The sequence below is a fragment of the Episyrphus balteatus genome, chromosome 1 (genome assembly GCF_945859705.1).
Source record: "Episyrphus balteatus chromosome 1, idEpiBalt1.1, whole genome shotgun sequence".
In the NCBI taxonomy this organism is placed as follows: domain Eukaryota; kingdom Metazoa; phylum Arthropoda; class Insecta; order Diptera; family Syrphidae; genus Episyrphus; species Episyrphus balteatus.
The window spans coordinates 172685202-172702653 of NC_079134.1; the positions used below are offsets into that span (position 1 = coordinate 172685202).

Consider the following 17452-nt stretch of genomic DNA (forward strand, 5'->3'; position numbering starts at 1 on the left):
AGTAGACACGTGAAAACATGACACCGGCTTTTTTTGCTGCACGAGTGCTTAAGTTAGATCATAAAATAATTGTTTTTATAATATAAAATAAGGTAGGTTTAGATATTGGTTTAATGTGAAAACCACTAAAGCTGTTATCGAGAAGCTTATAGAAAATTAAGTATTTAGTTGGAATTAATGGTTGGGACAATACAATATCTCGATATTTAAAAAATATAATTTGTAATAATCTATTTGCATATCCAGCTAGTGCTTAGACTTATAGATAGAAGTGCTTCAATCTCAATGTCCCAAAGGAAGTTAAGATTTTTGGTAATTTGTAAAAAAAAAAAAAAAAACATTTGTAACACCACCTCGGTTCCAACTAACACATTTGCAAGAGTCGCGAAAGATCTTGACATACATTAATCCGTAAGATTTTCCATATATCTTACTTTACTGGACTTTGCGATTACATGGAAAACGGCATTTGTCCAGCACATCCCAAAATAATATGCACGTTTTTGCTCTTGAATTCCAATCACAAAAATTTTTAAGACTTTTTAATACAAATTTGGTAAATTTGAATGAAAATAGAAAAAAAAAAACATAAAATTCGTTCTTCAAATGAAAAAAAAAACAACTATTTAAATAAAATCGAGCTCCAAAAAAAGTATGCAGTTTAATTTCTTTTATAAAGATGAATTTTTTAAGAAAAAAATTTTCAAAATCGTTAGATTTTTAATAAATAATTTTTTGAAAAAAATGTTTAAAAATAAAGTTGGTATGCCATTTCGTAGAAACTATTAATCAACCACCTAAAATCAAAATTTAAAAAAATTCGGTGTCTCGTTTTCTAAAATTCGATTTTTCAAAAAAATTTTTAATATCAAAAAATCATTTTTTTCAAAATTTTTTTTTTTTTTGATAAAAACTATTAAAGTGCTTTTGCTAAAAAAAAACTCGTTCAAATTAACCAAATCGTTTGGGAGAAAATCAGATTTAAAAACAAAAACGGTGCTATGGGCACGGTTGCCACAATGGTCATTTATGACCAAAATTGGTCATTTTATATTCACTTGAAAAAATGAAGAAAGTATCAGCCTGCGCTGTTATTAGTTTCCAGTAAAAAGTTCTACCAGAAATATTTTTTGTTCGACTAGTTTCTTATATTCTTACCAAAATTTTAGTGAGAAGCGAGCTGTTTACTACCTTGCATATAACCGGAAAAAAAAGTACGAAATGCGGGGAGTTTTCCGAATGTGAACAACTTTTCGACCACAACTCAGAATAAGGGAAAATGACATTTAATTTTTCCGGGTAAAATCTTGTTAACGTGAAAGATCTACTTTCAATTTTCATGTCCACAAAAAATTAAAGGATTCCACGTTGGGTATAAAAATAAACAGTATATCAAAAATATTACTTCTTGTCCAGAAGAACAGAGAATTTTTTTTGAGTACATTGAAGAAGTTTTTTATAGTAAAAAAAAGCTGACAAACATCTAAAACAATCAATTTTATCTTTAAACATTTTAAGTAACATCAATGATCTCCATTTCGGAACTTTCAGTTTCAAATTTATAGATAATTTTCCCAATTTCAATTTTTCCTGAAAAGGGATAAAATTCGGGTATTTTTCTACAGGTAATGCTATTTAGACAATGTTCCGTTGCAAAACTTGAACCCGAAAAATGAGGACCATTTTCATAAGCAACTCTACAAGATTTTAATCATTTATGGTTACTGTTCTAATGTCCCTTAGGTATATTATTTATATAATTTTGTCTTTAGTTAAAAGTTAGCAGAAACAAATTATTTTGGTCATTTTGGTGTTTGGTCATTTTTATTTACATTCTTGGTCACAAATTTTTTTTGAAGTGGCAACCGTGGCTATGGGAGGTACCGTTATTTACGATTAAAAAAAAAAAAAAACTTTTTTCATGAAAAGATAAACCTTGTCTAAAAACTAATACTTGAATTTTTTTTATCAAAATCGTAGGAGACAGGTACCATTGTATTTGGTAAAAAAAAAATTAATTCCAAAAACCCCTCTGTACGGAATCAAAAAACTGCTACATACCACGTTTAGAGTAGATCGGCCCATCCCAGACCGACAGACATCTTGACAGCCAGATTGACATCCTGACAGACGGACTTTCAATCCACTTTTTTCGCATTCTCTATGATCGTTATGCTATGTTTGATTGTTATCTCAACTTTTTTTTTACGAATGCACAACTTGATATATGTGCCCTTAATTATGAAAGTGGACTAAGTCACTTTTTGCATTGTTTGAAGAAAAACTTACATAATAATTTTCTTATAACGATTTAATTATATTTCTTTTATGAAATCACTAGAGGAGCAATAAAGAAGTTTATTTACTGCGATGTCGATTTCAAATAAACTTAAATAATAATTATTTTAAGGCTAGATTTGATGCCATTTTTGGGAGTGACTTAGGGGTAAAGTTTATTTGAAATCGACATCGCAGTAAATAAACTTCTTTATTGCTCCTCTAGTGATTTCATAAAAGAAATATAATTAAATCGTTATAAGAAAACTATTATGTAAGTTTTTCTTCAAACAATGCAAAAAGTGACTTAGTCCACTTTCATAATCATGGGCACATATATAGTAACTACATACATATATCGCAAGTAAAAAAGGCGAATCTTCTTCACCTTCTAACTAACGACCGATTACACTAACTTCCCAAGGTCATGGAAAGTGTGATTAATTATCAACTCAAGAAATATCTCGAGGCATAAAAGCTTCTTAATGACCGGCAGTACGGTTTTCGTAGCAATAGAAAAGGAATGAATGCTTATTTATTTGAACAACGTCATAACATTTCTTGTCTCCCCTTATATGTATTATACATATTTTTAGTGTCCGATCGAAGCTTTCGGCTTCGGCTGAAAATCGACCTTCGGTCAAACACTACATATTTTTATAAACAGCGCTCTTTAAATATATCCAGGTGCATTCTTCCCTTTAAATATTTCAACGGTAATACTCGCGCTTCTATGAATGCCTATCAGTTCACTCTACTTTACAGTTATTTAAAGAGATTTGTTCTTCAACCGCACATCAAGAATGTGGAACGATTTACCCAGCTCTGATTTTCCTTTCAAAGTCAAGAGTATGGTTTTTGGTATTGGAGTCTAAGTCTAATTCCTGGAGAAGTTAGAAGCAAAAATAATCTTGAAGCTATAAATAAATAGCCTTTCTTAAAAGTTTTGCCTTTCTAAAGAAAAAAAAATATTTTTGAATATTTCCAATGATTTAGCTATATTTAGTTATAAAATCCTAAAACAAGAAGAATGTAGCTTTCACATGCTTTTTGTTTTGCCATGATACGATCATTTTTTACTGAGATACAGCCTTTCGAAAATCACTAAAATAAAAAAATCACGATTTTTTTGTTATTTTAATTTTTTGAGCTAGTGTATAAAAAAAAACTATCAAATAATTTATAAATTTCGCATATTCAAAATGTGAATTTAAATCATACAAATTATCTAGTACAAAAATACACAGAATTTTTACGGTACCCAAGATACTTTTTTTGTTTATCAACGAAAAAGCAAACAATATGGCATATAAACAATAAAACGCCAAGAAGATAATAAAAATTCGCAATTTTTTTTTTTGTTGGTTCTATTTATGAAGAAGTTTGTTTATCATTATCAGTTTCAGAGTTTGTTGTTGGTGTTTTTGTAGGCCTTAAACGCTTTGTGTCTGACTGCGAGGATGGAATACAGATCGTGCATTATTTTTCATTCCGTTTTCATACATAGACATCGACCAAGGCTAATTTTAGAACTTTTAAACTTGTTGCTCTCGATACGATGGCTGGCATGATTGTTGTTGATTTTGTCATGTTTACGCGATTCTTTGCAGACTTTTTGATTTTTTGGGTGAGATTGGCCACGTCTGCTCACTTTATGTGTACACAAATTCTTAGACCTGAATGACAAATTCACTTAAAATTTAGCTTCTGTCGTGTGGGTTGAGGCATTTCATTAACACTTTCTGTTAAATTGATTGCAATTTAAAAAAAAAAAATATTGTTCAGCGATAATTTGATGATGAAAGTAGAAGGTCTGCTTTAAAAAAGAAAACAAATAAGCTTAAATGCTAAAACGCATTTAATAATTTAATATTCGTGGCTTAATATTCTGTGTTGTTGTAGACCTTCTACGACCTTGTTTTGTTTGTGCATTTTCATGATTGATTCATAATTAAAATAAATAGTTTTAATTTTTTTTTTCTTTGCTCACCGACAAAAGTCATGGTCTTTTCATCAGAAAAAAATGATATTGTGACGCTGAAAATTATTTTCTATTTTTAAAGCAAATTTTCTTGCCAACGGAAGAACATGTCAATATTTTGTCATATGATTAATACATATTTACTAATAATTTTATTGCGAGAAAGTGTTTTAACACTTTCGCGTCTGTTGGAACAAATATGTCCAAGAGTAAAAAAAAATTAACTATGTAAGAAATTGGAAACATTACCTAGAAAAACGTTTTTTGTTGCACCTGTGTTCAGAATTGCCCACAGGGATAGTTACACTTGAAATAAATTATTTGATTGGAATATCAACAACAATTTGGTGTTAGGGTTATAAGGGCTTTCAGGGTTGAAAGGGTTAAATCATTGTTCTTTCGCTGATGCCGCCATATCTACTTACCTACCTGCCATATAATGTAGGTTCTAGACAAAACACTCAAAAAACATCATTATCAATATAACTTTTCAAGCTTCACCAGCCCCTTAAGGATAAAACGACGGTATCTACATATATTAATTGCTGGTAGAGACCCAAAAGTTGTTTCTTAATTATAAAGGTCCTTCCTTCTAACTCTAACTAACATCTCTCGAACTACTTTAAATACTAAAATTATTCTTCAGTGGAATGGATATGTAAAAGATAATCTTTTTCAAGTAAAACTGTGACACAATACACCTTAAAGTTGCACCTAAGTTAGGATATCGATCACTGTTAAAACATTGTGAGTCGGTTGGACGGAAATTTTGACAACCATCATTGTGCTTTGTATCAGCGGATGGTTTGCCGTCTAACATTCAACATGACAGTAACAGAGTTCCAACATTGTACCTTGCAAGTTCTCTTCATGGTTTTCAACTGCGGGTGGTCAGTATAAAACTGATAGATGCAACCTACAGATGCACAAGTTCAACCGCCTTGTTTGATTTGCAGGTTTCAAGTGTTGTAGTTGCTAAATAGCTACAATATTACACTAAAATACGTAAAGCACTAAACACAGAAGTCTGAGACATCATCCTGGAGGACCCTAATATATGATATATCGTCGGCACAAAGCCAAAATCGCGAATATGAGTTTGCATGAGTTTTCAAAACTTTGAAGCCGTTTTTCTCAAAACTATATTTTTGCAGGTTCGTGGTTTTAGCTTTGTGCCCACGATATGTAGAGTTAGAGTAGCTTAAATAACCATTATTTTTTATACCTGCATCAGATTGTCAATTTTTTGCATTTGAAAGCATGGAAAACTATAGACAGGGTAGGTCTAAAGTCTATTCCTAATTTAAAAAAAAAATCATAACTCTTTTGTTAAGCCTGAACTACATCAAAACACAAAGTCAAAAAAGTAGAAAAAAGTAAACAAAGCTCAAAATATAAAAATCACATGTATGTATATCTTAGAGGATATAATATATGGAGTGCTTGTGCTGTTAGTTCCGTGAAGCTTTTATAGAGGGCTCTAGTTTCTTTAAGTTTTTCGATGAGTGCATGCCTCCATTTTATTTTCATTTGATGGCTGTCTTCAACAAGCGTGTTTATTTACAGCTGCGGAACCGGACTCTCATTGAAAAACGAAGGCAGCGACCCCTATCCATGCATATGGCGTTACAATGTATTAGGTATAGGAACAAGCACTCCATATATTATATCCTCTAAGATGTATATTTACCTGACATTTATTGGAAAAAAATTAACTAAAAAAGCTCTTTTGTTTTTGAAGTTTTGAAATATCAAATAAAAAAAAATTGAAAAAGTAAACAAATTACAGTCAACTCCATCTAAGTCGAATTGTCACAGGACACGAAAATTGGTTCGAGTTAGAGGGAAATTCGACTAAGAGGAATCTATTTAATCTTTTTGCTGCAGGCGGTTTCATTAAAAACGGTAAATTTGACCTAAACGAAGTACGACTTATAGGGAATCGACTGTATTTGAAATTTCAATTGTTTGTCAAAAGAGCTTTTTTTCGCAAAATGACAGGAGCTATGTGATCGAAGAGCTGCCTCTTCGATCACATGTGTTTACTTTTTTGTACTTTTTTGACTTTGTGTTTTGATGTAGTTCAGGCTGTATACTGAATTTTACAATAAAAAACAAAGGGGTAAAGTTAATTTAATAGCGAAATTGCAGTAAATATACATATTTCTTTATTGCTCCTTCAATGGTTTCAAGAAAGAAATCGTTATAATAGCTGCGTTCCTTTGGAAATATTTATCTACTGCTAAGTACTTAAAACTACTTTGAACTACTTTTGCTATACTGAAAAAGGAGTTCAAAGCTGCTTTAAGTACTAAGCAGTAGATAAATATTTCCAAAGGAACGCAGCTAATAAAATTATTACGTAAATTTTTCTTTAAACAATGCACTTTCATAATTGAATCGTCAGTTTTAAGAATGTAATAAGTCCATTTTGCAAAATTGTTGTATTTTACTGTTTTCAGATGTTTGACCTGCAGATAAAATACAGATTATGTGGATTTGAGTCGAACGAGATAAAAATTTTATTTCAATCGAATTCTGGTAGACAGGTATAACGGTTTAAAAATGTTGGACTTATTCCGTTCTCAAAACTTACGGTTTGAAATTTCACCTAAAAGGCTAATTTTGAATGAAAAAAAAACATACATATATAATTTATGAAAAAACTTTTTGAGCCCAGCATTTTGAAGGAAATTTAATCTTCTGTTTTTATTAAGAGCAATGCATATGACTATCTCAGCCAGAAAAAAAAAATACCGTTAAAAAAAAACTTTAAAAAATCGCTTTTCTTGACTTTTGTCATGTTTTTTTTGGACTGTTTTAAGTAAGGAATTTTTTTTTTTTCAATTTTTAAAAAATATTTTTCCGATATTAAATTTGATTCTCTTCTTCCTTTTTCTCGGCGCTGTTATGATCTCGATGTCGAGGGGATCATAACCTTCCCACGTTACTGCTTCACACTAGTGATCCGCCTGTGGGGTTCGCCGGGTTGACCTCAGAAATCGGCGGCAAGCCTCCCGGTTTTGTATTGTTCCGTTTCTGAGGCCAACTGAATGCTGGTGTTTTTGCATTTGCTTGTACCAGGAGTTTTTAGGCCTACCTTTCTTTTTATTTCGTGTTGGAACGTTGTATGATATTGCTTTTTTGACGGGGTTCTCAGGATCTCTCCTTTGAACATGGCAATACCAACTGAGTCGGTCGTGTTCAATTTTTTGGGAGATGGTATTTTTAACATGAAGGCTTCCTCGGATCTTTGTACTTCTAATTCTATCAAGCTTTGTTACTCCTGCTGTCATGCGAAGCATCTTCATCTCAGCTGCCGTTAACTTACTCTCATACTTTTTGTACATTGTCCAACATTGTGAACCGTATGTGAGTGCTGGACGCACAACTGCGGTGTAGAGCCTTCCTTTCAGCTTAGGGGGCATTTTTCGATCACAGAAGATAGCAGAATTTTCCCGCCACTTCATCCACCCTACGCTTACGCGATGATTGATATCGTCATCACAAGTACCTTCGTTATTTATCATAGACCCCAGATATTTAAACTTTTCACACTTGGGAAGCACTACACCATTAAATTTGATTCTCTACAAGTTTTAAAATTAATTTATCAAAATTAAATGCTTTGTTTAAGAGATATATTGAAAAAAACCGAAAAGGGGGCTTTTGCACCCCTATCTTCAATTTCGAACCTCTCATTTAATATCACTTCGTGGTTTTATCTTCTCTCATAACCCATCCAACGTTTTATGCAATTAAAACCCGTGAACATTTATGTTAGTTAAGACATAATCAGTAGCCGGAAATCCTGGATTTATTCTGTTCTTCAAACTTATAAAATTTTCCAAGCCCTGTAACTTCGACACCCATAATATTTTTTTTTTTTTTTTTTTTTTCATCTTAGAAGATTTGTCTACGCCTAAAGATAACATTTGCATCAAAAAGTCAATTTCGAAAAAGTGGACTTATTCCGTTTTTAAAACTGACGATTCAATGATGAACACATATGTTTTTGAGCAACCAAAAGTGTTCATAGAAGCACCTCCCCAGCTAACCAAACCGTATTGCATTTTGGACTGAGCAAGTCCATGATAGATCATAGTTTAAACTTTTTTTTGAGCAAAATGGTCTCAACAAATAAATCTTACATGTAGAGTTTTTAACGTAAGGTTGCAGTCGAAAAGTACTTAAAGGGATCGACTCGCTCAAGTTTTATGAACAATGGTTGTGCATTGAAAAGTTGTGTCTACCATGGATGGTGATATAGGGGTAAAACAAACTTCTGACACTCATGGGAGTGGAAAAACAACTCGAAATCATTAGGAAAATTATCAGTAAGGCTAAAGCAAATTAATTTGGTTTTATCACTTATAGTTTATTCATGATGTGCAAACCAGACTCTCAGCAATTGTAAGTCTTTATTTATGGTGGCAATACATTGGGGCATATTTATAGCGGTTTTTAGTAGGATAAACTTCAGTCTTTCTTGGAAACAGCTTAGACAGCGTCTATGAATATGGCCCATTGAAAATATGTACATTCGGTGTAGGTAAAAGCTATATCATCTGCAAAAGCACTACGGTTTCTAGAAAAATCTTGATAGAAAAGTGAGTTAGTGTAAATTAAAAAAAAGTAATGGACCTAAAATAGAGCCACTACCATTCTTTAACATTTGCATATACTAAAAACTCCGTTAACTAGAATTCTTTGCCCCCTTTCAATAAGATACGACTTTAACCATTCATAAAATAGCATTATACAGCTTAATTAAATAGTTCCCAAGATAGTTACATAGTTTCAAGATTGATTACGCAACTGGTGCACGATTTCTTTAACAAGGAGCTGTAGTTGATCTTCCTTGAGCTGGTAGCTTTGCAGTCCCCTAACTCAACCATATATGAAACGCATTATTGCAAGTGTTTTTGAGAGCCCTCGACAAGAAGGCGTTCTGGTCAAATCGATGTGTTTCGCAGTTCATTGCGAAGAGTTCTAAGAATTAAATTGGTGCCGTTTCTATTCAAAAATCAAATTTTTGTACGCAGTTTGTTTACAAGAAATGGCAAAGCAGTAAAATAATTTTAATCAATATATTTATCATAAGGCTCCGCTATAAACACGGACAACAACATCAGCGCTGAAATCAAACGGAGAATTACTCTAGCCAACCGCTGCTACTATGGTTTGAGAAGGCAATTGACCAGCAAAGCCCTCTCTCGAGCAACTAAGGTGTCCCTATACAAGACCCTTATCATCCCAGTCCTGCTATAAGGTGCAGAAGCAAGGACTTTAACGAAGGCGGATGAAAACATCTTGGATTATTTCGAGAGAAAAGTTCTTCGTGCGATTTTTGGTCCCGTGTGTATTGATGGTGATTGGAGAAGAAGATACAACAACGAGTTTTACGGGTTGTACAAGGACGCTAACCTAGCCAAGAGAGTGAAGGTGCAGCGCCTGAGATGGCTAGGTCATGTGGAGCGCATGGAAAACAATGCTCCGGCCCGGAAAGTTTTCGACTCCAACCCAGAGGGACGGCGCAGTAGAGGAAGACCTCGCCTGAGGTGGCGCAACCAAGTGGAAGGGGACCTCAATCAATTTGGCGTGCGCAACTGGAAGCAGAGATCTAAGGATAGAGCTGGCTGGCGAAGCTTGTTGGTTGAGGCCTAAATCCACAGCGGATTGTAGCCGCCTTACGGCGCTGGTCACCCTAAGTAAGTATATTTATCATAATGTGTAATGAAGCTCAAACTTTCCATGAACTCTTTTTTCACTTTGTGCCTCGGTTTCGTAAGGCCCACTAAGATCTGAGGCGTAATATGTAGTTTATGAAACCATTCATGAAAGCAAAGTCTCTTTGTCTCCTTTCAAGTTACTAAAAAGCCAATTTCAAATCAAGAAGCAACTACCTATCGCAATCGCAATGCAAGAGCAATAATATAAGCCCTAGGATAGACCCTCTACAAATAATGTAAGAACATTGCACATCCTGTCTTATTAATGCAGAATTGAAGGTTCTTACATTCAGGGTATTGTACTCTACCCGATCAGTTGCAAAATAAAATGCCACTGATAAATTAATAAAATCTTATCAGATGTAAACAATATTCCCAGGCATTGTTCTTATCAGCTTGCTTATTTTCTAATCTAAAAGCAGACCGGGTTGTCGCAGTTTGTTTGTTGTTTCCCTTTTATGTGCACCCTTATCATTTATGTACCTTCTTTATTAAGCGCAAAAAAAAAAAAAAATATTAAAAGAAAAAGTTTAAAAATATACAATCTCCTTTTTTTTGTTTTTGTTTTTGTTATTGTTCCTCTCTAGCTAAATCAACCATCATCGGTAATGTAGTTCGGAAATGTCAGATAAAAACAACTGACAGAAGCGAATTCATCATTTTTCGCCCACCTCATAAACAAAAAATACCAAGACTGGAAAATTTCGTACGTCTTTCCCCCCAAAACCCTTTTGTGGTCAGTGCTGTCTGTGAATATATGTGAAAGCCACCACGTTCATAAATGACGTTAACACGCACACATTTATAGATTCACGACATTCACCACACATCGGACACAAACACAACGATAGGTTCACGACATTCACCACACCGCGCAGCTTGTAGGCAAACGTCAGTTGACCGCCGAGTTTCCAGTCTTGGTATTTTTTGTTTATGGCCCACCTGAACACCAACCAAAATTGAGGAAGGAAATGTTTTTTTTTTATCTCTACACACACTCAACGAAATTTTTTTTTGCACAAATTTTCTTATTAGAATGCGCTTTTCCGATATTTTATAGAAATTTTTCAATGAAAAAATATAAAATTAAAAAATTCCACACACCGTATAATAAGATAATAAACCAGGATTTTCATCCAAAACAAAGAATCGATATTGCCATCCTTTCATCACGTTTGTCCATTTGCTGAGGGTGCCTTCGAGGGTTCCGTTTCCAGCCATGTTTTTGTTGTGTGTCCAAATTCCCCAGCAAGTTTTTTTTTTATTTCTTTTTTTTAAACACTCTTCACTAAACTATTGACCGCTTAGTTATCGATAAATAAATATGAACAAAATAAAATTAAAAATACCGAAAAAATATGCGAAGGAAAATTCAACTTTTTTTTTTGGAAATTTGTATGCGGCCGACCGACAAGACCAAAGTTAAATTTCTCACTGCACTTTTTTCTAGTATAAAAAAAAACGGGCGGCCCGAAGATAAATCACATGAGAGATTTTTGCGGCGAAAAAAGATGTTGACATTTGTGGTATGATATGGAATGTGAAACAAAGGGTGAGTGGTAAGAAGATTTGCCAGATTTTGGGTATTTTAATACTTAAGCTGTGCACACATTTCAAATTATATCATGTGTATTCTACACATTGCGATTTAGGCCGTGTGTGAATTGGGTTAAATAGTTAACACCGTGTAAAATTTTTGACACTATTGAGGTGAACAAAAAAATTTCGGCTGCATACATATATGGCTTATTGTTTCATATTTTTCTCTGCCTCTTTTCTGCCATGAAACTCCTTTTTAATAAAAAAAAAAAACACAACAAAACCATCTGCAAAAAAAATTTAACTCAAATTTAACCAGATCCCAGAGCGCAATAAATTTTTAACAGCTGAAAATTTTTATTCATCTAAATAGTGTCAAAAATTTTACACGGTGCTAACTATTTAACGCAATTCACACACGGCCTAAACAAGCAATACTTAAGCTGTGAACACAATTTGAAAATCTTTCTTGCTCATCTACACATTGCGATTGTTCATGTAATATCCTGTTTTCACTACAGTGCAAATGGAAAAAATTTCACAAACTATCTCATTTCGAATGTGAAATTTTATAGGAATTTTTTTCATGAGTCATTAAAAGTAGATGATTTGTGAAATTAACTCATTAAATTTTAAAGCCTTTTTGGTCCAAATAGTTATAAAGTATAGAAGTGAAAACTTTCAAACTTTATTAATATTTTTCGGATAAGCTTCGGTTCATGAATTTATAAAAGCTTTACAGAAATTACCAAGTATTGTATTTGATTTTTGATTTTGAAATTGAATAATCTAGCTCGGGCATTTTTCGATTTTGACATTGAATAATTTAGCTCGGACATTTTTTTGTTTTGTCAATTGAATAATCTAGCTGTTTGAACTGATAAAGTTTTTGATTTCATTATTGAATATACTAGGATGAGCGAGTCCCAACTAGCACAACAGCTTCTATAAATTGAGATCTCACAGGTTCTGCTTTGTATACAGCTTGTATTGAGCTTACTTCAGAATTTAATCGCTTATAGAAGCTCGGACTTGTTTAATAACTTCTAATAAGTTGTTTAAATACTGTTAAAGAAACTTAAACGAAGAAAGCTTGTTTTTCGGATAAGCTTGCTTAGTGAATTTATAGAGGCTTAACAGAAATGACCAAGTTTTTATTTGATTTTTGATTTTGAAATTAAATAATCTAGCTCGGGCATTTTTTTGTTTTGTCAATTGAATAATCTAGCCGGACATTTCTGCTGTTTAGGTTAGGTTAGGTTATATGGGCTGACAGTTGATTTTGTTACCGTCACACTTAGATCAATGTAGATCCCTTCCCTAATAACAATTTTGCTTCTATAATGCTTTACAAAAGCAACAATTGCATCTGTAAAGCTTTATAGAACCAAAATTGTTTGTCGGGTTGTGATACCCTGAAGTATAGTAACTTCATGAAAAAGTGTTAACCTATGAATGCTATGGTTGTTCGAGCCATTTGGAGGACTTGACAAAGTTCAGTAGGCTATTGCCTGAGAGTTCCGATAGTTCTTCTAATTCATTAAAGAAGTAGTTTCCTAAGAATTTTTTTCTAGTGCGACAGAGTGCTGGGCAGTGACAGAGGAAGTGTACAGTGTTTTCCTGTTCGTCCTCATTACCGCAGCCTCTGCATAGATCATCCGTACTAAGCCCCATTTTCTTTTTGTGGTATCCTAGTAGGTTATGTCCCGTTAAGACGCCTACTAGGGATCTTAAGGAAGGTTTACTAAGTAGTAAGATCTTATTTGATTTTTTCTCGTCGAAGTTCGGCCATAGTTTCCTGGTGTGACCGCAGGTTTCTAGGAGGTTCCATCTTTCATTGGTTTTTTGAGAAATCTTGTTGACGATATTTCGCTTTATTTCACATTGTGGGATTCTGATGTTATGGTCTATGAGAGAGGGATCAAGAACTGAGCCCTCCCTTGCAAGCTCATCCGCTTTTGATTTTTCTGCTGTTTAAACTGATAAAGTTTTTGATTTCATTATTGAATATACTAGGATGAGCGAGTGGGTAGAGTGGTGGACTACCAGCAAGCAGATACGAAGTTTTGCATGGAATACAGATTAAAAGATAAAAATCATGATAACAAATCAAATCAAAGCAAATTGAAAAAGAATATTTTTTAACATTGTTGTTTCTATAATTTCGTAAAGACTTTTATTAAAGAGCTGTACAAGCTTTTCCGAAGCTATCTGTCAAATCTCATCTCAAAGTTTCAGTAGAGCTTCGGTTAAGCTTCTTGTAGACCTTATAAGTACATTGTTATAAAGGGTCCAACTTTTATAATGTTCTCCTCTGTCCATGCTTAGCACCCCTCCTGAAGTTTAACAGAAGCTGAAATGTAGCTTCGGTAATACCTTTAAAGAAGTTAGTTGTTGTGTAGTTCTCTAGTAGATGAATTAAAAGTACTGTCCAACTAACACCTACGTTATAATGATGAAGAGAAGATTCTGGCCATGATTCAACTATTCTACTCACTTATTATATCAGACTTCATTCTTTAGTTGCAGTTATATCAAAGTGGTTTTCGATAATTTCAATTCGGTTTTTTCTTCGTCAGTGTTAAACGGTATTTTTAACATTTGATTTTGCCCCAGATAACTACTTCGATTTCAACAAAAGCTTTTATTGCATCTTGAAATTATAAATATAATAGATATTAAAAAATTAAATTTTTTGATAAAAAAAATAAATATTACCTATTTATTTGAAAAATCAATTTTTCGAAAACCTTGATTTTTAGTGTTGACAATATTTTTTTTTATTTTGGGAGGCAAGTTTTTTTTTTATTGCTGTGACCTAACTAGTTGTTAGCATCCAGTCATTTCAATACAGTCTGGTATAAAATTCAGCCTTCTTGTGTTAGTCTTATATTCATAGTCTTATTGAATGACCGATAAAAAGGTATTAAAAACTTGTTAATTACATATTTTATTTCATTAAAAGTGGTATTTGATAACTTTTAATATCTGATCAAAAGCCTTCATTTTCTACAAAAAAAGTATACATAATACCCTAACTAGATCTTTTTTTATTTGATAAATTAAGATCTAAGAAAATTTTTATAAACACTTAATTAAACCTTTTACTTCAATTAAAAATTTAACCTTTTTCTTATAATGGACTTAAGATCATAAGAAATCAAATCAAACTATCAATTATTTAACTATCGATCAAACAATCACAATAAAATTTACATTAAAGTAGGTAGGGAACAAGGGAACTGGTTCAAAAAAATAATAAAATATTATTAATTAGGTACATAGGTACTTTTTTTTTTCATTACTGACTGATTAGGTTGATTACATGAATTTCATAATAAAAAATCATTAATTTAAAATTGAGTTATACACTTAATAGCAAAATATATGTAAGGAAAAGCTATTTTTCTATTCAAATAAGTTGACATATTTTTGTTAAGGAAGTTAACTGAAGAAAAATAATCTAGATTTTTCTGAAAATTCTGAGTGGTATAGGATGCAAAACGTCTTTATAAAATTATCATGAATTAAGATCAAAGAAAAACAAAAAAAAGCTTGAGGCTGTTTTTTTTACAAAATTTGTAAGAAATACATTCAACAATGGCAATCTACCAATAAGCACTTTAACTAAAGTAATGATTGAAACTTACTTTATAATAACATATAAAGTGTTTTGGTTATAACCAGTTTCGTTGCTACAATCAAGCCTACTTAAAAATAACTTTCTATGATTTGAAAATCTTACGTTTCTATTTTCTATCTATGTCTCCATTAAAAACGGGAAATTTTAAAATTTCTATGCGATTTGACAGATTTTCAATTTTTAATGGTGACTTTAAATTTAATGGAGAGTGAATACATTTGGCCTTAATTAAAAAAAATTGTATTATATTTAATACAGAAAATAATCTTTTAAAAACAGCTATTCAATATAAATGTTTTCTAAGATGCGATTTGATGTGTTTCAGGAAATATTCAGCTCTTTTAGGCTTTATAGAAGCTTTTAAAGAAAATAAAAGATTCGATAATTAACAATTTGGGCTAAGCACTATAGAAGTAAGGACTTTGATAAGTTTAATATTTTAACCTTACAAAATGGGAGGATAATGAGAATGACTTTCTCTTTCTGCAAATAAAAATCTTTGAAGATATTTTAATGTTTTGCAATAATTATGACAGGATGTCAACATAAACTTATTATGAACAAAAGACATAAAAGATATAGGTAATTAAGGATTTTAAAACCCTTAACTTTATTTACCTTGTTATATCAATGTTTTTTTTCATAAGAAATTTTAGTAATGCAAGAATTTATAATTAAACGGTAGCAACTGTAAAAAAAAATTTGCGGTTAGACAGAAAAAAAGAACTGATAATTGTTTTCACAGTGATTGATTCATCTTAGTCTTATTGCAGACTGTTTTGCTTTTGTTAATTTTTGTTTTTTATGTTAAACTTTAAAACACTTTTTTTGTTTTGTATTTTCACATAGATACATTATGTATTGGCTAAAGGGGATTTTTATTTTTTTCTCAAAAATCAGTTCATTGTCATCTAAATTGCTTTTTGAATCGTCAAATACCTGAAAATTATAGGTACTTGTACACGTTCCTACCATTAGCTAAAAACATTTATTTACGTATTGAAGTTTAGTTTCTGGGGATCCAGTAACGTAAGGAGGTATAAATTGTTTGCACGTAATATTTTTTTGTTTCTTTTTTTTCTTTATTTCTATTATTTCTATATAGAAAAAAAAACAATACCTGTATGTTTATTTATGTTTTTAGAATAATGTATTTGCTTATTCAATTGTATAACTAAAAATATAGAGTTATTATATAGGAATAGAACTCAATTAGAGAAGGAGTTGGAAGTATTATTTAGCGGAGGTAGTCATCATTAGAACAAATTATTTCATTTTTCTAAGTCGAAGCACGAGTTTTTCTTAAAGTGGCCCATTTCAGGGGGCAATGGTTTTTTAATTTTTTTTTATTATCTCTTTTTTAACTCATATCTCTCAAATGACGTTTTTGAGGTATTGCAGTTTACTCGAAAACGGCTCTAACGATTTTGATTAAATTTAGTGTACGTAATAGTCTTATTGATTCTAACAAAACTGCGTTTTTAGTTTTTCTCAAAATATGCGGTGAACGGCGTTGCCGATTTTTGCAAAATTTAACATATTTTTAATGCATAAGTCAATTATATTTAAAATTTACAGGAAGATATTTCTTATCATTTTAAAGAAGTAAAATGTAAAACCAATTTTTTTTTAAAGTTTTTGAAAAAAAAAATTAAATTAAATTTTTTTAATTTTAAAAAATTTAATTTTTTTAATGTTTAATTTTTTTTTGATTTTTTTTTCGAAACATAAAAAAATCATATTTTTTAAACGGATATTTAAGATATCGACACTTTGAACTACAAGAGCAAGTACATGCGACTCAGTCGTGCATTTAATTTTTTTTGTAATGCAGGAAAAAAACTTAAATTTAAATTCTTTTATAAAGAACGCCGAATTTCAACATTCGGCCTTATTGCGCTTTGTCAAATTGAAATAACGCCGAGTCCCAAGTGAGAAATAAGGCCGAATGCTAGAAAAGTGAGCATAGAAGTGGACCTTAGTTAACCCGTATATTAAAATGCTAACCTTTTTTATTTTCAAAGGCATATAAGGCCCTAATTTATTAAGGCAGAATGGCCCCAATACCAATTTGGGACTTATGTTCATCCAATCGAGGTATAGGTTCCAAAAAAGTTTTTTGTCTTATGTCATGTGCCTCTTATTTTTTCATTAACAGATTAGTCTCAAGAAGGTACAAAAACATGTCGCACATGTTCTTACATGAGAATTTTTGGAACCCAAACGCGAAGCGGAAAAAAATTTTGCCCACGGGAGAATCAATTTTGAGGTGTGAAAATA

The 17452-nt window shown here is 31.9% G+C and overlaps 1 protein-coding gene across 2 annotated transcripts in view; it reads right to left on the bottom strand.

Annotated features, from left to right (window-relative positions):
- Positions 1 to 11435, bottom strand: part of LOC129921031 (oxysterol-binding protein-related protein 9) — a 68966-nt gene extending 57531 nt beyond the window's left edge. Inside the window, exon 1 of one of the 2 annotated variants that reach the window (XM_056002771.1) lies at positions 11095 to 11435. In XM_056002771.1, coding sequence (XP_055858746.1) covers positions 11095 to 11211 — 117 coding nt within the window. In that variant the 5' untranslated portion in view covers positions 11212 to 11435. The remainder of the gene's footprint in view (positions 1 to 11094) is intronic. The other variant, XM_056002688.1, reaches the window with a different exon arrangement.
- Between the last annotated feature and the right edge of the window lie 6017 nt (positions 11436 to 17452).